We start from the raw sequence: 22,592 nt of genomic DNA, 5'->3' as shown, positions 1-22,592 counted from the left end.
CGATGTTGGTATATAACCAAAACTTCGCCCTCACCAGATGCTGCTTATCTGACTCCATTACATTAGTTCTCCTCGAGACCGGAGCAGGCTTGCTCGACATCAATGCGACCTCAACCGTGCTCTGTCCTCCCTTAACTTCATTTGCCTGGAACATTGAATGATATTTAATCGCCATCGCAGTCTCGTACCTACTCTCTGCCTTGGCTTTGAGACAGGTGTGGAGGCGCGGGAGAGCCTTAATGGCCACCTGCCATTCATACCTGATGGACACCCGCATCCGGGGGAGTAAATTATTTTGTTATTTAAATAAGATTTTTTGAATATTTGAGGAGAATATCTCAAATTTCTTCTCAATATTCATATTTTATTTAGGTAACGTTTTGTTTTGATTTTATTCATTTATTTTGGTTTTGATTTTTTAATCTAGTTAAATTATTGGTTAGATTTAATTTATTTGAAGGGAGATTTCTATCAAAAGACTTTTCTTAATTTATTATGGATCACAGAAACCTGAAATTTTGTTTCTGACAAAAATTTGCATCACCATTACCCTAAAGAATTAAAGTAAAAGAAATTTGCATCAACCTTGATTACCCTAACAAAATGGAGGGAAGGCAAAGGATGACGAAGAGTTTTAAAATTTTCCAATGGTTAAAATTTCTTTTCAGATTTCATTAAGTCAATTCAAAGTTGAATTTAGATCCATGTTAAAAATGAATTACAAAATTTGAATTTAAATGAAATCTAGTTTACACTAAATTTTATTTTATTTGTGTAAAGATAGATTAAAATTTTAAGTATGGATTTAAATTTACAAATTTTTTTGTTAGTTGACGGATTGTCATGTTAAAGCACTCAGTGATATAAAAGTGATGTGAAGTTATGGTCCTATTCCGTGTCCAAATACAGATATATAATGGAGATATACCCCTGCCAAACTTAGAAAAGAAAATATATTTTTAAAATAATTATAACTAACCAAAATTAAATTTATATAGACCTTTTAAAAATAAATTTAATTTGACATACCTTTTATAATTAAACTTTTTATAATGGTTTTCTATTTATAAATATAAATGTAAATAAAAAAATTAAAATAATTAAAATGACAGACACAAACACAAAGGGCATCGAGCCCGCCCCTTTTCTCCACATCAACTCGAGGCACCCTCCCACCATTACGCTGCCATCGAGACGCCCCCGGCTGGTAAAGCAGCAGCACCAGCGCCCACACGAGCAACCGAACAAGCCCCCTGGCCGAGGCCCTTCTGTTATCAATCACCCGCGGCATCCATATCTCTGCAGCCCGCGGCCAGAGCTGCACGGTCGTTCCAACCCGATACACTCCAGCTGACACCCACCGGCCAGAACCCCACGAGCAGTCATTCCACCCTCGATTCACCCGGTGACACCGCACCTCAGCACTCGTTCGATCCCAAATCCGTTGAGTTACTCCAGGCATCACCAAGCAAACTGTCCGCTATTTCCTCAGCGTCCCACGCAGTTAGGGCCACCAAGAGGCCCGGAACACCAGTCCCCATAGCAAAATCCGTGAGCCCATTTTACTAAAAAATATTTCGAGCTTCGAAAATTTCTCTCTCCAAGATTGATAGCCTGTGTAAAGGATCAGACAACAACTATGAATCAGTAAAGAGCCGAGGTCCCAATACGAACCACTACGACTTTTTTTAATCTTCTATTTTTATTTGCACCGAGCCAGTTCCAGGTCTCATACAGGTGAGGGACTCTTACAGTATCTTGAAGCTCGGTAGCTTGAGGCAGCTCATGCCGTTGATTTGGGTGAGTTCATATTTCGATACCATTGCACATTTCTCGTTAATTTTCAAAACTTAAAACCTTCCCTGCGGTGGCTAGACAGAACTTTATTTTTTCTTGAAAACTTTTAATTTCAAATTCTCATTGCACCTTCGACTCTTTAAATTATCGGTTCCGCTGCATTTTGAATGGTGTTATAAACCAGTGCTTTGTGGTTAAAGGGATACTTAATGATGTCAGAGATCTGAAATTTAGGTTTTGATTTTGGTTTTAAACACATCATGCAGCCGATATAACATAGTCATATGCACTGCATCTATTTTTCGTAGTTTCTCTATGGTTAGGATTTGTTGGTGATCACTTGTGGTCTGGTAAGAATTGAAAGAAAGCTTGGTTGCTAATGCCTGAGCCCACTAGAAAAAGAATGCTTTTCACTATAACAAAATTTTACATCCAATTCTGAAACACCTAAACTGAAAACAGTACAACATCGTTCGTGACCTCGAAATTTGAATGATCTCTTCCACAAGTTGCATTTGATTGTTTACGCTCACATATAACTCAATCATACAAGTGCTTAAACATTTTGGAATACTTTTCCATTCCATAAATGATTGATAGTTGCCATTGATATTAAGTTCACATTTAAAGGCATGTTTAAATTGGTTCTTAGAATTTGCTTGGTAATGAAGTATAACTGATATATATTAGTTCAATAAAAACTTTTTGCATATGGTGACAAGTTACAACAAATACATTACATTTTGCTGTTCACATCAATGTATTACCACGAAATATCTTAATTACATTGAATTGCATGTTTTGGGACAATCATAAAATTTGATTCAATAGCTGGAACATCCGTTAGAACATTTGCATTGCCATTTGATGGAATTAATAATGTTACTATACTCTTTGACAATCCTGGTGCATAAGTAATGAAGAGTTTGCTTAGATTAATGTCATTGATTCATGGTTATTGTTCCTGTTGCATAAGTAATGAAGAGTTTGCTTAGTTTAATGTAATTGATTCATGGTTATTTTTTAACGAAGAAGTCTCAATTGCATCAAAATTATTACTTGGAAGATTTATTTTGAGATATCCATCTTTGATGTAAGAACTTGTGAGGGAATAAACGGTAACCTAAGTGATGTAATACTCTCTGAACATAAACTTCGTGCAACAAGGTTCATATGAAGATTTCATGATTGATATCAATGATACATGGTGAATTAATGGTGATGATATCTCTTTGAAGAATTTTAGTTACATTAAATTTTAGTCGTAGAATCTGAATGGTTAGAGAATTTTTTGGTACAATTCCTTTGGGACAGTTATATATCATTTTGTTTCAGCCATTTTAAATGAATGATGATGACAATACGTGTTGAGCACAAGCATGTGTTTTCCACACATACATTCTAGGCAAGAAATTCCCCTAGTGATCTATGCTAGAGATTTGTTCCGCCATTTATAAATAACAAGAAGATTTGTTGTTAAGCCACTAAAACTACGGTTTGGGACTCATACATGTAGGGAAAACTCGTGAATTCACGGGGCTACTCATTGAGCTTAAACCTCGCCTTGTTGGAGGTCTAGTTTACCCCTGTTGGTACCTGTTACCCCTGTTGGTATCACAGTAGACAAAATTGAACACAAACATCATTGCCACGTACCTTGATTATATCAGAAATCACCCTAGGGCAAATCTTGAAGCCAAGCATTTGCTCACTTGACTGTTATAGTGCATCAAAAACATCATTTAGGAAGATTACTCTCTTGTACTGCCCTCGTGTTGGTATAGTCGAGGGTTATAGCACCAAAATACCTGTTATGCGAGCCATTTCTTGCTCAGAAAAACATGTTGCTGACTTACATTATAGAAGCATTTACTTTAAATCATGGGGTTGAATGAACATATCTTTATCTGTGCTGCAATTTGATTGATATGGTTGATTTTGAAGAATTTGAGTCCAAAATTTGATCCACAATAATCATTTGTAGTTGGCGTTTTGAGTCCAGAACAAGACTCATCATCTGGACCGAATGGTTGAAAGAAGGGGGAGAGGGGAAGATGTGTAAATATAAGAAAGAAGAGGAGGATGAAAGCTGACAGATGGGAACCCTAGCCATAAAAACATAAAGGATAGAATACCTAAAATGCCTAAAAAAGGATAAATAAGATTAATAATTAATATTAATCTATTGGTAGGTTAGTATATAATATTAATGTATTATATGTAATATAATAAAATATTAATATATATTATAATAATGTGGTATATCTCAATAGAATAATGTATTAACCTATTAATATATTAATACCAAAGTATTAATATATTAATATTAATGTGAAACATTAATCTATTAAGGAATTATATCCAATTATGGTGTTAATATTAATATATTAATATGATATATTGATAAATCAATATATTAGTATTGATGTATTAATGTAATACAATACTATATTAATATATGATACTAAAATTAACTAATTAGGGATGGAACTTTTCTTTATAGATGAGAGATAAGAGGGAGCCTGTTTCTACCGACGTCAATTCCGCCATCTCTATTGAGGTTGTTTGGGTGCTTTAATATCTATAGAGCTTCTCTAAATCTTCTTTTGAAGTAGTGATATTCTTTTGAGATGATTGTAGTGTCTTCTAGGCAAATATGATGTTTAGAATGGAAGGAATATTTTGGAAGAGAAGAGGTGCGAGTGCATTGATTCTTGATGTTAGCTCCATGTTCCTTTATTCTTATTTTAAATGATCTCCCAGTTTCACCAATGTAGCTTTGACCACAAGAGCAATTGGTTTTGTAAACCCCTTTGAGTTGATGTTGGTCAATGTTGTCCTTAACAAATTTCATCTTTTGTTTTATTGTTTCGAGTGGTCTGGATACAAAAGCAATATTTATTTATTTATTTTTTTTGGTTTCTGAGAATCTTGGGTAGCCTATCAGTCACACCATGGATGTATGGGAGGTGTGCTTTCCTATTAGAATTTAGAGGGTTGCGGGTTCACTGCTTTATGAGAGGGGTGGGGTGAGGTGGGGTTCATTTTCTTCTTTTGCTCTCTTGATGGCTCTAAGGATGTCTTTATTTTTGTATCGAATTCCTTTGAAGACCTTAGTAAGGCGGTCTAATTCCTGATCCAAGTGTTCATTATTAGATATCCTAACAATTGTTGACCAAAACTATTAAATTCGTGGATCTTCCTCCATGGATTAATAATCCTAACAACTCTTAAGGCTAATATATTGAGGATACGTGTCAGATGATGGTGAGAGTCCACGTGTAAGTAGCTGTCCATATGGGTCTTTTTTCTGAATACTTGATGTCCCAAGGTCCCATCATCATGTCTAGTAATTAATACGTCAAGGAAGGGGATGCAATTATTGTCTTCAATTTCCATTGTGAACTTGATGTCCTCAAATATTCCATTCAAATGTTCTAGGAAGTTATTGATTTTTTCTTTACCATGTTGCCGTTTAACATTAGTATCATCTCCATACCTTTTCCATTTGTTCAGTTTCAATGTGTAGGAACTCATTGCTTTCTTTTCAAGTTTTTCCATGTAGAGGTTAGCTATAATAGGTGATAGGGGGAGCCCATTGCAACACCTGTGACTTGCTCATAGTATTCACCCTGGAAGCTAAAGAACGTAGACATATCTCAGTAAGTTTCACTATGTCATTGATGTTTTGTTGGAAAAAATCATTGAACAAGTTATCATCATTTTAATGAAGCATCAACATCTCAACTAAGTCACAGTTTCACTCATACCCAACAACAAACTTTGAATTGGAATTAAACGAGGAGAAACTCCCCTTAGGATTGGGAAATCACACATCTGAAACCTAGAAGTGATGGGCGAGGCCGTGGAGGTGATAATGGGTGGCTTGTCTATTAGTATCTTTAGGTTCCCCTTGATGAGATTGAGACTTTTTCTCTAGGGAGAATCCAAGCGATAACACAAGGGATGTAGGCTATAGGAAGAGAACCTCTGGTTGTTGCTTTAGCTTGGGTTTGGGAGCGATATCCTAGTTCAATAGGTAAAAGACATTAGCGACACCGAGTGTAGGAGAACATACATGGCAGCCAACACTGCTAGTTGTGAAGCTATCTAGCTTTGCAAGTTGATAGGTGAGATGTTGGAGCCTACTATGGTCTATTGTTGGAATTTTGGGTAGCTCAGAAGGTATTTTTGAGAGGGAAAACCCACCAAAAGGAATTGGTTGGGACATTTACCCAAAGTTGGGGTTTTGGACTTGAAGAAACTGATTATTTATTCTTATGGGTTGAGGGGCTAAAACCCTAAAGATCTAGAGTTTTCCTAAATGACTCAAAAAAAATATACATAGAGCCAAAGGAGAGGCTCATTATACATATAAGAGAGATGTGACTTCTCTTGTGTAAGGAGTGCCTTAGTGGAGGGTTGAGTTTTGCTCGCGGAAGCAAAGTTCTACCCTTGAAAGTAGTCTACAACAAGGTATCTTCTGTTCTAGGAGGTGAGTCAAAGACTAGATGAGGAGCAAGAGAGTCGAGGTTTTGGAGGGCTGAAGATTAGGCTGAGCTTGGTTCAAGGCCCAGTCTAAGGCCAATGAAGAAGATCCGTGCCATGCTGCTGTAGCCTTTGAAGGAGGTCGAGTGCCTCAGCTATTGTGAACAAAAGTGTTGTGGAGGGCCAAGGCAAGTTAGAAGGGTACCCATGAATAGAGCCAAACACATTGGAATCCATCCTTGTGTGAATACTAAACCAAGAAGAGAAGCCGCAACAAGTAGAGGATGATTTGGGAGGTCTGTTCTACGTTTGGGAAGAGGTCCATTGTTCCAAGAGCAAGGTCGAATTACTTATCTGTGCGCCGGAAGAAGAGAGAAGCTGCCAAGTGTTTTGTCTGTTGTTTGATTCTCTTGGCCGATTTTTGTTTGTAAAGGAGTGGGTTGAAGACCTAAAAGAGGCCTAACAACCTCAAGTGTACCTATTGTAGGAGGTTTTGTGCAGGAGGTCTATGGGGGGGGGGGCGCGAAACTCTAGAGGAGGTTGAAAGAGGCCTTATACTAGCAAACAAGTAGGGCCGAAGATATTTGGGTGTTGAACAAACAATTTTGACAGGGTTGGAGCGTGTATGAGACTAAGCCATGGGCCTAGAAAGAGGCCGAGTGACCTCAAAAGCCCTAGGAGCAGGGCCGAGGTGTCTCAACCTGAGAAAGAGGTCTATGCAGGTGGTATTCTATGAAGGAAGTTGGATTGTTGAGTGTATTTGATAGGATTGTTTGGTAATGGAGCTCTGAACAATGATTTTGAAGGTTGGTAATCCAAGTTGTTTGAAGGATTTGACCATTGTGAGCAGCGAAGTGGATAGAGGTAAAAAAGGAACCTAATATTTGTGTGAAGGAGGCAAAGGACAACTAGAAGAACAATGTACAAGAAGAATAAAATGACCGAAGATGAAGGATTGCCTTCAATAAGTTAGTCTAGAATTGTCCTTGTGATTTTTGTTGGGTAGATTGTAGATCTGAAGAAGCAGATCTCAAGCCCTAATTTTGTATAATATGCATACTAGCTATACTAGTGATTTGAAGGGCCATGATCCTTGGTACGAAGCTCTAATGATTCTTTATTGATGGATTAATAAAGGTCGAGGTTTGGGCCAAATATTATAGTGTACTTTATTGATTTCACTGTTGTAGATTTCCATTGTGCAAAGTGTTCCTAGTGTGTTTGTGTGCTTGGTTAGCCATAGACCAAATTTAAGGCCTAAGGAAAATTCAACATGGTATTAGAGCTATTTTGAAGGGATGACTGAATCAGAGTGTGGATAGGGAAGCAGAGTGAGCTAGTGAAGGTTGTGTAGACTCAGAAGGAGTCTAGCTTTAGAGAGAGATTGAAAAGGAACTTTAGCTAACAAGAGTTTGAATCTTCAGGTTCTAGCGAGATAGAGGTGTTTTCAACCCATGCAAGGACAATCATGGATTGTGAGAGAGAGCATTCATGGTGGTGCAAAGAAAAGACATGTTGCATGCAAGGACAATCATGCATCATGCAAGACAAAGCTTGGCCAAGTACAAAGAAGACATGGCACATGTGAGGACAAGTATGGCTACAGAAGGAAAGTCATGACTCATGCGAGGACAATCATGGGCATGCAATGAAAGTCATGGAGTTGGAAGCGTGAAGGAAATACCTTCCTCAGTAAGAGGGAGTGTTGGAATTTTGGGTAGCTCAGAAGGTATTTCCGAGAGGGAAAACCCACCAAAAGGAATTGGTTGGCAATTTACCTAAAGTTGAGGTTTTGGACCCAAAGCAGTGGGTTTGGAACCTAAAGAAATTAATTAGTTATTCTTAATGAATTGAGAGGCTAAAACCCTAAAGATCTAGAGTTTTCCTAAATGACCCCCAAAAAAATGTATTTAGAGCCAAAGGAGAGGCTCATTGTACACAAGAGAGATGTGTCTTCCCTTGTGCAAGGAGTGCCTTAGTGGAGGGCCGAGTTATGCTCATGGAGGTCGAGATCTACCCTTGAAAGAAGTCCGCAACAAGGAATGAGGCTCTGAACGATGATTGTGAAGGTTGGTAGTGTAAGTGGTCTGAAGGATTTGACCATTGTGAGCAACTGAGTGGACAAATGTCACAAAGGAACCTAATGCCTGTGTGAAGGAGGCAAAGGGCTTATAGAAGAACAATGTATAGGAAGATTAAAGGGACTGAAGATGAAGGACTGCCTTCAGTAAGTAGGTCTAGACTTGTCCCTGTGATTTTTTTGGGTAGATTGTAAATCTCAAGCCCTAATTTTGTATACTATGTATACTAGTTGTTCTACTGATCTGAAGGGCCATGATCCCTAGTATGGGAGCCCTAATAATTTTTTATTGATGGATTAACAAAGATCGAGATTTGGGCCAAATATTTCTGTGTACTTTATTGAATTCACTATTGTAGATCTATGCTATGCAAAGTGCTTGTAAGCTGGTGTTCCTAGTGTGTTTGTGTGCTTGGCTAGCCATAGACTAGATCTAGGGCCTAAGGAAAATTCAACATCTATTGTGACAATCAAAGTTATATTAGAGTTTTTAAGAATCCAGTATTCCATGATTGCAACTGCTCCAAGCACATTGCTATTAGGAACACTTTTCTTCGGGATAAGGTTTTGAAGGGACTAGTGGTTATAGAGTGTGTTTTTTTAGATTTGCAAGTTGCAGATATATTGACTAAGACCTTGGCAAAGGGGAAGCTCAAGATATTCAAGGAGAAATTGGGTTTGGTGGAGAACACTTTCCTTGCTAAGAGGGAATGTTAGAGTTTTACTTTGTTTAGCTTAGACAATATCCTCTAGAGTGATGCAGTTATTGCAAGTCTATAGAGTAGCTGTGATGGTGCATCTAGTGAATCCATAGAGTGCATTGATAACAATACTTTGTCTTCGTTCCTATCTGCAATAGAGTATGGAGGATTAGTGCAGTTATGTAGGAGAGTAGTGGGCACATGCATGCTGAAATCTTAGCACATTTCCAGTTTTATCACTATGGTTCCATATTTTGTTTTTGATTTATAAATATATGTTTTGCTCTATTCAACTCATTGTTATCAAAACTGGACCGAAACTGGTCAAAACCAACCAGTCCAACCGTTGGAGGGAAAAACTAGTTAGGACTGGTGAATCAGACCATTTTTGTCGAACCAACCGGTTTTGTATAAAGCTACCAAGGACCCTTTGAATGCAATTATTTTGAAAAGCAATGATTTATGACTAGGGGAGCCTAGTATTTGACCACATTGCCCTACTAATGATATGCAATTAATCGTAAAGTGACATTCTCTTTATCTTTCATTTTCATCTTTTTACTTAAATTTTTAACATTATCATTAATCAACTCAGGATGTTTGAGAGTGGTTTCAAACTCATTGGATTTCATATGGAGAAAGTAGAATTTTAGATCCCACTCAAAATCTAGTAGAATTAACTGTTTTTTAGGATTTTAGAATTGGTGGGATTGCAATGTTTTCGTTAGATTTTGTCATGTATGAGTGTATGGAACTAGCATTTAATCAAGAGCACCAACCTCTCTATGTACCTTGATGTTAGTGGCATTGGTTGTTGACCTTGTTGTTGTTTGGATTTGTATAGGCACTGCAACAACTATTCAGGGCGGGGGCTGTCACTTTGATTCCCACCCACTTTGTTCTAGCTATCTCCCAACAACAGGCAATGGGGGGTAGTCCCTATGGAATGAGGTGAAGGAAAACAAGTTGGAAACCAACTTGTTTGAGAGACACAGATGAGTGGCCTAGTTACTTGGTTAAATTTAGCAAGATTAATGATTAGATTAGATTTTAAGTATGAGACTAGTGCCTTAATGGAGTCACAATTCTTGCTTATGGTAAATTGAAACCAAGTGACTGGATGGACATCTGCTGCTTGAATGATTAACTAACCTATATGGTATGCAAGTCCTAGGATCTATGTGAGATGCAATGATCTTGGTTTATTTTAATTATATGCTTAGTCTAAGTATGGCCTTCCCTTAACTATTTTGAAGTTGGGCTCTAAGGTAGGTTGTGGGAAGGATGCCAACAGGAAGTAGGCTAGGGCCTGATTAACGATACTTTCTGTTGTGATCCTATCACTCGATGCCTCCGGCGCTGCAGAGAGTGTGACTTTGATGACTGCAAGGTCACCGTGTTAACCACCGAAGAGTTGCTGAGCCCCTCAAGCTAGGAGAGAAGGGTTGCCCTAGATTTCTATCAACCTAGCTTATGCTAGGAGGTAAGTTTTAATGCAAGCTAGATCTAGGATGCTCAGTTTTTTAAGATTTGGCTGGCTCGGAACCGACTCGGTCAAGTTGGTCCGAGTCAAGGCCTCACTGGGTCGACTCGGCCAGTGAACCGGTTCGGCCGGCCAGGTTATTACCGAGTCGGCTGAGTTGTCTAACAACTTGGTCGACTCGGTAATAACGCGGCCGGCTCGGCCGAGTCCGAGCCTTTTCAGCCGGGTTGGATGACAGTGGCCTGTGAACTAAAAAACAACGATTTTATTTTTTATTTTTTTGCTTTTGTGGGACACCAAAGTTTTCACTATGATACTTTAATGGTATTTTGTCCCTAAATAAGTTTATCTCGCTTGATCTTGAGAGGTTTGTTTAGGTGGTATCACATATGTAGTAGATATTCCTTAAGGGATAGCTTCATTCTTCTTCAAAACCTTCCAATAGGTTCTTTTCCCTTGTCTTAAAGCAAACCTAACTTTGTGGCCCCAACCTTGGCCCTCCAAAGGTGAACATCGAGCCTTGAGTTGATTCCACGTGATGCTACACCCCTTGATGAGCCTCCAAATGCTAAAACACTAAACTTAAAAGCTTGGACGTTGGACTATTTGATGATATGCGCAAATGGGTTGAAGATGCCCCCTGGCTGGCCTTGCCCCTGTTTTGGTGGATGGTACCTTCTTCCAAAGCATAGATGAGGATGGTTATCATTGAGATGACTTAGGAGGGCTAGCACATCCCTCTTTGATGACAATGCTTACACATGCACTTTGGGACTTTCTTGGAGTGAGGAACACTCTTGGACCCTCGTATTAGTTCCTTGATGACTTACAATCTATTTTGGAGGATAACGCCATTTCTAGCCTCCTTGGTTATGTGTTTTTGTTTTGATCTCTATATCATCACCATGTATGTATTGGACATTGCACTGGGTGCCATTTTGATATAATGGATATATTCATGAGCCTACTTTGATCATATGTTGTCTTCTATCTATATTCTAATGTTGTGTGTTTGGAAACATGAATGAAAATATTTAAAATTATGTTTGTTGTTGTTGTTGTTGTTGTTGTTTTTTTTTTTTTTTTTTTTTTTTTTTTTTTTTTAAATAAATAAATATTTAATGTATATTTTACAACGACCGAATCATTGAAATCGAGCCAACCGAGTTGATACGGAGTTGGAGCCGGCGTCGGAGTTGACCCTTGGCTGAGTCGTAGTCAGAGTCGGAGTTTTAAAACATTGAGGATGCTTATGCAAAAGATTGAGTTCTATTATCTTGAATTAAGATTGTTTATGTTATTTAAGTACTTAGTGTGAATTAAATTATAGCGAGAGTACTTAATAATGATGAGGTGACAATCTTGAACAAGGTAAATTGCTCTAGAGACACAAGTGCAAAGTTTCAACAAATTCTCACAAGATGCCAATTTTGCAACAATGTTTGATACCACTTAAGATTGCAAAATGAAAACTTAGATGCCAAGATTTAGAGTGATTACCAAAGACAAAGATGTCAATTAGATTGCAATTATCACAAGATCAGATTTAGAGCTTAAATGTGGGAGTGCTTTAGGTGTCAAATTCTGGAAATTTTACAAACTTAGAGTAAACAACTCAAGTGTTAGATCTCAACAATTAAATCAACAGTGGTGTTTTAGAAAATTTCAGTGCTTATTAATGTTATGACAACAGTAGAAAATTCACTCCAAGTTATAAAATTTACCCAACATATGAAGTACAAAACTTTCCAATGACCAACATAAGTAAATTTATGTGTCTAACTTACTTTATGATGATGTATTCAGTAATATTTAAGATCTGTAATAAGTTATTACAGTAGTAAATTGACCCATACCATCAGCAAGCTCTAGAGATGACAAAAACAATGGCCAATATACCAAAAAATAGTAAAATTCACCCAACTTGAAAAACAATTCAATTTTTAGGGTTTTTATAGAATGTGATTCAGAAAATTTCAGATCTGATCTATTTACTACAACAGTGAATAGTTGACAGATTAAAATGCTAATGCAGTTACAATCAAAGGCTAAAATTGCCTAAAAATTGGAAAATTTACTGGAAATTGAAAATTTCAAGTTTTAGACCCTTATTAAGTGTATGCTTTAGAAATTTCAGATTTGAAAACTTTAGTTATGCAGTAAATTCCAGCAAGCATAAAAGTTAGATCTAGGCTAGATCTAGGATGCCCAAGTGGCCAAAATTTATGAAAATGAATATTTTGTAATTTTAAACAATTTTGACCATGTAGCATGTGATTTTAGGGCTTAATTGTTATTGATATGACTGCTATAATAAATCAGAGATAAAACTAGGGTTTAGAGGTCAAACCCTAGGCCCAAGGCCTTGATGATCCCTTGGTCAAAATTTGTTGAAACTTTGGGATCAAGTTGCCACCTGAAAAATAGAATTTTTGAGCCTCAAAACCTGCAAAACCACCAAGTATTCAGTGCTGAAAAATCAAAGGAGGGTTTTAGGGCAGATTAGGGCAAAAGAGGCCAAGAAAAAAGCAACGCTAGGCCAAGGAAGGCTAGCGTTTGGGGATAAGGAGGCTAGAAAGGTAGATCGGGGGTCAACAAGGTTAGAGGAGGCCACAAGAAGGGAACGCTGAAGGAGGAGGAGCCTCAAAGGCTTGATGCTGGGGTTTCTGAGGCAAATTAGGGCTGAAAAGAGGACGATCTGCCCAAAGGGAAACCATTAGGGCTAGAGGAGGGCAACTGTGTGGCCTAGGGCCCACGGGTAGGCCTTTTAAGGCCCTAAAGTCCTAATGATGGGCTAGGATAGGGAGGTTGAGGCTTGCCCGAAAAGGGCTTAAAAAATGACACAGAGGCTCTGGAGCTGACGTAGGCCAAGGAGGGGAGACGCTGGCCCTAGGAGGGCTGGATCTGGGTTTGGGAGGCCTAAAAAAGCGAAACCCTTGTCTCAATTTTTTAATTTTATTTTGTTTTTTAATTTTATTTATTTATTTAATTTCTCTGTCTTTGGATCTAAATTTTGCCAAAAAATATTCGGTGAATGGCCTTGCAAAATTATCTAGAGACTAGATCTTACCCTCAAGGGCCTAGATCTAGCTCTTCTTCCACTTGATCCCTTGATCCAGCCTGCAAGAATGAAAATAAGACACCCAAGCCCCAAATATATACAAAATACTAAAAATCCCCAAAACTCAAGTTAGAAAAAATAATTTACAAGTTAGATCTACAAAATTATTCACAACATCTACAAATATACAAGGGTTTTAAAAATTTTAAATTTCTGAGAAAAATATTTTTATGGAATTTTTTCTTTCGAAGAATGGTTAAAAATACTTTAGAAACCCCAATGTAAACTTTAGCTTTAGGAAAGATTAATCCACCATATAAATATTTGGAATCCAAACAACAATGACTCTTGCCCAAATTTGTGAATTTGGAGGCCAAAGACTGAAGTACCTGCAAGCACTATGAATTTATCTCAAAATAATTTGTTAGATCACATGGGGAATCAAGCCACCTAAGATTAGCCCAAAACTATGAATAATATGGTTTTATCTCCATCTAATGAAAAAACAAATCTTATCAATATTCAACACATACCACAAATCAATAAGCAAAATCACCTTGAAATGCACCCCAAAGTCTTTATTATGATTGAAAAAATAGCTCCCAGCAGGACAATAGTTACAGAGATGTTTCAACAGAAATTTTCTAGCCAAAGATCAAGATGCTAGAGACTCAAATGACTTTAATTTATAGATTTATCCTCCACATGGAAAAATAACGGCCAGTTTCTTTGATCTTTTTCAAAATAATCTTGGTCGTTGATAAACACTTCAAGATCTTTTAATCTTGACCTTTGATTTTTTATTTTTTATTTTTGATGACTTTTCGAATTTATCATTTAATTCAATTTTTATTAGCTCAAAATGAATTATTTTGTGTTAATTTCCTCAAAAAATTTACTTTGACTTAACCACCAAGGTCCAAGGTGTTGAAGAAAGTGTAACTAGGTTCAGTATTAATAATGACACATGATGTAAATTTGTATCTAGCAAATTATTTTGTAAAATTTGAGTCATGGGTTTCATGCTCAAAATTGTTTTAGTAGCTCCCATTGTGAGTTGTAGGCTAGGTGATAGGATTGTGTCATTATTGTAATTGTTACACTTGTAAATAATATGTCAAAATGAGAAGTTGTGTCTCCAAGATCAAGGGCGATAACCATGTTAAATTCCTCCTCCAGAAGCAAGGCAAAAGAGCCATTAATTTGGCACAAAGAAGGCTTACACATGCATTGATAGAAGACGACTTAAAGGCAGATTTCAAGTCGGCTTAGGGACAGTCATCAAGTCGCCTAATGAGGCATCACAAGAAGACTATAAAAGGACCCCTCTCACCTTATTCAAGGACATCAATTCGGTCACTCTCTCATACTCAAGAACTCGGTCAAAATCAGAAAAAAAGGTGCGAGGAAAAGGTCAAGAAAAGGAGCCGCAGGTCAGTGAGAAAAAGGAGTCTGTTCTGCCATCCAAATTAGCGGGAAGTCTGTCCACACGTGCGGCAACAGATTGACACTAGGGCATCATCTTGTGTGCTCGTTTTGGCAAGGAAAGGGTTTGTTTTTGGGACAGTTTGAAGGGCAGAAATAAGTGGAAGTATCCTACTAGAAGAGCGAAGGTTTAGTAGGGCTAGAAGAGCCCTAAACCTCTCTCATGTGTGAACTTGAATTGTAGACCTGTTCTTCTCTGATTTAGGGCTGCTGGGACAGTCATCCACAAGGTCTCCAAAAGGTTCGTTCTAAGGTCAAGGGTAAGGATCTTGATACACAAGACTAATCCTTAAGACAAGCGAAGATATAGGAGGGCTAGGAGAGCCACTCCTTGACATCTAGTGAAGTCATTCACAATGAATTTGCAGACTTACAGGGCTGACTGAAATTGCAAGAGGAAGATCAAGTTGTTGGGTAAAAACTTGATTTGTAATCACCCTTGAAAAAAACTTGATTTGTAATCACCCTTGAAATAAGTACAATTTGAGGAAAGGTACAAGGAAGGTAGAAGCTGCTCCTAGCTCATCTAGAAGCTGATCCAGTTCACTGTACAGCAGTTAAAGGACAGTCGCATTAAGAGGACAGCAGCAATCAAAGGTACTTGCCTTGATCTTAGAGACACATCAGTCAAAGGGTCTTTGTCTAGGTCTTGGAAATTTTGTCTAGTGAAGATTCTATAAGAAGATTTTCTGTGGGTTTTCCTCTCAAGGTCTTGGAGAGGTTTTGCCTTGGCTGCTGCCTATATCTTGTGTTTATTGTTCATGGTAGCTGGTTGATGAAGTTAATGAACACACACATAAGGAAGAAATTGTTTGTATAAATAAAAAGTTAAAAAGGACTTCACAAGTAGTTATCTCGATCGAGAAATCATTAACATATCAAAGCCCTAGATTTCTCAACACAAGGGTTCAAATTTTCTTGAAATATACAATATTCCCTTGGTAGAGGACTTTTAAACATTGATTCCTTTAGGACCCATGAATTTTTCCACTTGGAGAATTATTTTTCCTAAGACAAACTCTATTAATTAATTTTCTGGCTTAGGATTTAATTTTATTTTGCCAAAAAAATTAATTAATTTATACATGAGGGAACTTAATTATTTTTCCATCCTCTAATACATAAGATTTTACATTTACAACTCTCAAAGGGAGAATGCACATTTGGCTTAGACTCTCAAGACACATAACCCATCTGTGACACAATATGATTTAGTAGATCAAGTGATTTGTAATAAAATAATTAATCCAACTAGCGTAAATTATTCCCAAATCACTTTTACATCAGATCCGACTAAGAACACTAAGACTTACCTAAGATTTCGATAATAAAATTCACCTTAGCTTTGGGGTTTAAGCTGGAGGGAAATAACTCTTCTGATTCGCTGTGTCTAGAAACACAGGTAATCAATGAGGTTTAAAAACCTCTTAGGATGAATTTTGTTATCAAAATTATAGGTTTTCCTAGGTTGTTACATATACTCAAGGTCTTACTAGGATCATTTACATCATATAACTTGCAGAATGGGTTTACAACTACATGTAAACTATTGATAGATGACCCGATCATGCTGAAAAAATTGGGACTTCCGCTTCCTTGGAACTTTGACAAGATGTCTGCAACATACCTCCTCATCATGATCCTACTAAAAATGTACCTACCAATCAAACAAAATCTTGAATTGACAAGCTAAGTTTTTTCTATCTTATTTTAATGCTTAGAGGGTGATATTGACGACGAATATCCCAATATAGGCAAGGATTTTGATGATATGTAGGTATTTGTTATAGCATGATTTTTTTTGGACGCTGGAGGACTGAGGTCATCTAGGGCCTGTTTGTTGATATATTTTCGGTTCAAAGATGGATTGCATTCTGTGCTATTTTGGTTATGTGCACCCTTACATGCTATATAAATGATAAGTTTTGCTTATTTGTGTATAAATGGTTTGGATTCATATGGATGAACATGAATATATATGTTTTTCTTTTAAACTTAAATATTTTGTGTGTTTTTGGTTGACCGGTTTTGGTCTGGGGGGTCTAATGGTTCGATGACCTGTACCGTTTAGGATTATTTGGTTAATAGCAGACTTGATATATATTTTGTAGTGGACACTTTGAGCCAGCATATGGTTCAGCCAAGGCAGATTCATAGGGTAGCTGTAAAAAGGTGCTCCAGTACTTGAAGGCATAGTACATTCTAGTCTAAGATATGCAGGAGATAGTGAGATGAGATGATGCTGCATAGGTTTGTTGATTCTGACTGTGCAGGGGATGCAGTGTATAGGAAGGGTACCTCAGGTTGTTGCTTTTGTTCGGATTTAGTAGTGATATTCTAGTTTAAAAGGTAACAAACATCAGTTGCATGGAGTTCAACAGAGGCAGAGTACATGGCAGCTAACACTACTAGTGAAGCCATCTATTTTTGCAAATTGATAGCAGAGCTGATAGGTGAGATGTTGGTGCCTGCTATGGTCTACTGTGACAATTGTATCAGAGTTTTTAGGAATCCAGTATTCCATGACTGCTCCAAGCACATTGATATTACAAACCATTTTCTTTGGGATAGGGTTAAGAAGGAAGCAGTCATTCTACATTATGTTTTTTCAGATTCACAGGTTATAGACATATTGATTACGGCACTAGCAAAGGGGAAGTTCGGTATTCAGGGGGAGACTGGGTTTAGTTGAGAATGCTTTTCTCACTAAGGAGTCTTATATTTTTACCTTGTTTAGCTCAGACAGTAGTGGTGCACATATTGCAGGTTTGTCTAGTAGCAGTAATGGCTCATTCTGCACATCCATACTGTGAATTGAAGACAGCAGTTTGTCTTGGTTCTTGTGTGCAGCGGTGTATGGAGGATTGGTGCAGTTATGTAGGATGGGGCAATCTTAGTACATTTCCAATTTTACCACTGCAGTTTCATATCTAGTTTCTGCTTTAGAAATTGATGTTTTTGTCTAATCAGTTTGCTTTTCCAGTTTTAGAATAAATCACATGGGTGAACAATGACACCAAGTATGGTGCAGATCCTTAGAAGAATTCACATGCTTTAATGCATGTGATAATTCGTAGTGGGCACTCTAATTGAGGACAGTCACTCATGCAGGACTAGCACACTTGTCTAGGTTAGTTTAGGATTAGGATTAGGGTCTCCTACTGATAGCAGTATTTGGAGATTAGGGCAGATATTTGTAAACCCAAGCAATCTCTTATTCTATAGAAGAGTGTCCAGGAACTGGGTGTACCACTGTGTTGATTAGCGAGATTGAGTTTTTTAGCTATAGCATTATAGTTTACTGCTTTCCTGGATTTAATAAAAACAGTGGTGCAGATTTGAGAGTTCAGTTATGTGTATATTCTGTTATTATTTTTTGCAGTGCATTTGTAGATTCTAGTATTTGATTATTGCTGTTTTGATAAGTCACAAGCTTTAAAGTTACCTATGGTTTTAGGGTTATCCTTCGAGTACAGGATCTGCTTACCATGGTCTGAAAATTAACATGTACCAAATTGAAAATAACAATTACTGTCTTAAGTAGCTTTTGATGTTTTTTTGTTTAAATTTGAATTTTATTCCATGGATTGTGCTATGAGCTGAATTGGGTTACTTTTTTTTATGTCGGCAGAGAAGGAATCTGCTGCCAGCTTGGATCTTTGGGATAGAAGAATGCTGTTTGGAGTGTTATTTGTAACAGAGATTTATGGGTTAAAGTTGCATTATATGGGTGTTGGCCAAGTAAAACAATACATTGGCAGTCATCAAGGGCTCTATGCCTGGCTGCTATCTTTATCTGACCAAAAGAGTGAGTTTTGATATTGTCACTCGGATCTTGAACCTGCTGAGTGTTTTAGTGATCCTGGCTGAAGACCCATTGATGCAACCAAGTGCAGGTTCTTTTATGGTGTTCAAACCCTAAGAGCTTCCTTTTTGCAAGTCTCTTCATTTGCAGATTCTGTATTTGATTGAGTGATCCTATTTTGTGGATCAAACAATTTGGTTGGATGGAAAATAAGGTTAGAGATGGAACCGTAGAAGATTCTTCATCCAGGCCATCTTCTTCCAATACTGAAATGGCAGCAGCAAGTTCAATATCACAATCAGGTGCACCTAAAGCACCACGGAGATTTGTTAGGCAACAGATACCGGACTCAATTTTGAATGATCCTGCACTTAAGGCTGCTATGGCAGTTTTGCCTCCCAACTATAATCTGGAAATACCGAAATGCATTTGGAGGATTAAGCAATCTGGAGCCAAGCATGTAGCACTGCAATTTCCAGAGGGCCTGCTTATGTACTCCCTCACAATTTGTGATATTTTAGAGGCATTTACTGATGTTGATGAATGCTTTGTACTTGGGGATGTTACCTATGGAGCATGCTGTGTTGATGATTACTCAGCTACAGCTCTTGGGGCTGATTTTCTCATTCACTATGGTCATAGCTGTTTAGTCCCAATTGATTTTACAAGTATCCCATGCTTATATGTCTTTGTGGATATACAAATTGATGTGCAACATCTAGTTGAGACAATAAGGTATAACTTCAAACCAGAAGATAGACTTGCTTTAGCTGGGACTATCCAGTTTTCAACTGCCATCCATGCAGCCAAAGCTGCTCTGGCAGATCAGTATCCAAACATCAATGTTCCTCAAGTGAAACCACTATCGCCAGGAGAGGTTCTTGGGTGCACAGCGCCATCGCTGCCCCGTGGCACCCTCGATACTGCTGTTTTTGTGTCTGATGGCCGGTTTCATCTTGAAGCTTTTATGATAGCAAATCCTAAAGTTCAGGTTTTCCGGTATGACCCTTATTTGAAAGTCTTGGTTTTAGAAAAATATGATCACAAGGGTATGAAAGATACCCGAAAGAAAGCCATCTTGCAGGCACAGAGAGGTAAACAGTGGGGCATAATTCTGGGAACTTTAGGGCGACAAGGAAATCCTAAAATACTGAATCACATTGAGCAACGTTTGGAAGAGAAGGGTATCTTGTTTACAGTTTTCCTCATGTCTGAAATCTCACCCTCTAAAATTTTACTTTTTGGGGATTCTGTTGATGTTTGGGTACAGATTGCTTGTCCCCGTCTTTCAATTGATTGGGGTGAAGCCTTTACTAAGCCTTTGCTGACACCATTCGAGGCAGAAGTGGCACTTGGTTTTGTGCAGCCTTGGTGGAAGGGAGAAACTGAGCAGGAGGATGCTTGCAGACATATAGCGCAGGGTCAGGTTCAGTCATGTGGTTCTTGTGGAGAAACAAGGTCCAGTGTTGTAACTTGTAATAAGGATTCATGCTGTGCTGGCAGAGGTTCTGTAAATGGATCTGTAAATGTAATAGATATTTCCAGGACCAAAAGTGAGGAAAGTTGTCTGCCAGATGGGATATCAGACAATGCTGTATATCCTATGGATTACTATGCTCGAGATGGAGGATCCTGGAATTCTGCATATATTCAGAAGCGTCCTGCGCAAAGAAGATGCCAAACAGTGCAAGATAATGTGAAAGGTCATTAAATGTGCTGTCTTGATTCTCATATCAAATGTACCATGTAGTCTTATCTTTTGGTTGTGAATCCTTTTGTTCAATTGCTTGGGCTTCCTTGTACTACTTGCATTTTAAGAAAAAGGTAAATACGTGTCACACAATCTTAATATATCTTTCAATTTAATTGATTCCTATGTCTAACTACTTTGCAGGTATATGATGGTGTCCTTCAATTAGTTTCAACCATGATAACCAAGTACTGGTTTTGATTTTTACTTAAACCATTAACAAGGAATTTTGTTTCAGATATGTGGCTGGATATAAGTGAAAAATGATAATGTATGAGATTTTTCTTGTTGCATTTAGAAATAGGAGGATTTCTCTTCATGATGGAAATGCAATTGTTTGTTTGCTATTAATTGCAGTGCACTTCATCTTTTCATGGTATATTTTGCTCCTCCTTGGATGTCAATGCAATTAGCAAGGTTGCCAGTAGGCCTACTGCTGTATGAATGCATTCTTTTTCGAAAAAGTAGATTTTGAAATCATCCATGGGGATTAAAACTTGCTTTTGAACTGACGGATAATGCAGCATAGATAGGAAGACATATCTGTAAATCTTTCTATCAGGCACAATATATATTTGCATTTTCATCTGGTTGCTTGTTATGAATTTCAGAAGTAGACTATAGTGTATGTACATTAATTTTCTTTATTTTTAATTTTGCAAGATATTGGAGCCTTCTGTGTTTTTTTGTTTGTTAACAAATGGCTAGCATGATTTCTGGTATAGATGTGCATGATCAATACAGCAGGTAGTGCTTCTTGGAGAAACAGTCAAGAAATGGAAATGTGATGTAAATACCTCTTCCTGAGCGTTTTCTATGTATGACAGCATTTTGAAAAGACAGCCATATTCTTTTTAAAGCAAAAGAAAATAAAAAGAACACCAGAATTTGTCTTCTACAAATAAATTAGTTTTTCTTTTATTTAATGTTTTTGTATAAATAAATACAATCCTCAGCTATGCCTGGTAGGCTTCTGCAAAATTGATATCACACAATCAGTTTATTTTGCCTGGCAGTGACAGCCTTAAAATTATAACTTTTTTAGAACCGGAAATGTTACTTCAACAGAAAAAGGGACAGCCAACATTTAATTCCTTCATTACAGAAAATTGCCCAGTTTGACTGGACATACTGCCTTAGCTGAAATCCGACTAGGCTAACAAAAAGTAGTTAAGAAATTTAAATTAGTAGTTGGGCTGAGAGAGCTTGCATGCTTCTGGTTTTCTTCGGGGGCTTTGGCAGGCTCACTGTTAGTCTTTGTCATCAATGTGAAAGTTCTTTTTGTCGCTGCCCAAGTCAAAGGTGTTATCTTCTGAACTATCCTTTGGGGTACCAAAATTGTCTAACTTTGAGCATCCACATACCTTGTGTCACCCCCTGTTTCACTCTCATTGTCTGAGAATTCGTTAGTTTTCCTTCCATCATCTCAACCTTTGACTCCAACATTCTCACCTTTCTATTGCTTTCTCCAAGTTGTGCTTGTAGTTTCTTGATCTTGTTATGTGCCTGAGTTTTTCCTTGAATTGCTCTACTTTATCCTTAACCATGGCCACTTTGTCTGACAACATTAACATCTGTGTTTTCCTTCTCTTAGGAGCCATTCCTGCACAAAAGTTTTGGGAACAAAGGAAGAGTGATAAGTGTAGAAACAAATGAATATTTAGGTCACCCTGCCTCATTCCCAAGCTCTCGTCTATAGCCAATTTATGTCCATTATTGTGCAAAAATTTTGCATGTACGTCACCTCACTCCCACTGTATCAGGTGGTAATGGATTGAGTGCAACAGTCGCCTCTGTTAGGATTGCTTTAGCTTAATCTCTCTTGGAGCAAGATTTAATGCTCAAATTTCTAACTTATCTGCATTTGATTTGAACTTCCTAACATTGTGGGTTAATTGAATGAAATTAAAGTTTGATAGTTTGGTGTGCACACATAAATGAA

General features: G+C 37.6%; 1 protein-coding gene across 2 annotated transcripts; it reads left to right on the top strand.

Moving 5' to 3' along the window:
• Positions 1-1,124: 1,124 nt before the first annotated feature.
• LOC149141437 (uncharacterized) lies at positions 1,125-20,945 on the top strand. 2 transcript variants are annotated; one of them, XM_089446264.1, is made up of 3 exons: positions 1,125-1,800; positions 18,727-20,603; positions 20,795-20,945. In XM_089446264.1, the coding sequence occupies exons 2-3, from the start codon at positions 19,103-19,105 to the stop codon at positions 20,800-20,802; spliced, it is 1,509 nt and encodes a 502-aa protein (XP_089302390.1). In that variant the 5' UTR covers positions 1,125-1,800; positions 18,727-19,102; the 3' UTR covers positions 20,803-20,945. The 2 variants fall into 2 exon arrangements, with proteins under 2 accessions (XP_089302390.1, XP_089302391.1); XM_089446265.1 differs by lacking the exon at positions 20,795-20,945 and having other exon boundaries at positions 1,125-1,737; positions 18,727-20,783.
• The last annotated feature ends 1,647 nt before the right edge of the window (positions 20,946-22,592 follow it).

Source organism: Pinus tabuliformis, chromosome X (genome assembly GCF_031772625.1).
Source record: "Pinus tabuliformis cultivar Carrire ecotype Pingquan chromosome X, CPIR1, whole genome shotgun sequence".
NCBI classification, from domain to species: domain Eukaryota; kingdom Viridiplantae; phylum Streptophyta; class Pinopsida; order Pinales; family Pinaceae; genus Pinus; species Pinus tabuliformis.
The sequence above is the reverse complement of the archived record's forward strand: the minus strand, read 5'-3'. Positions and strand labels throughout refer to the sequence as shown.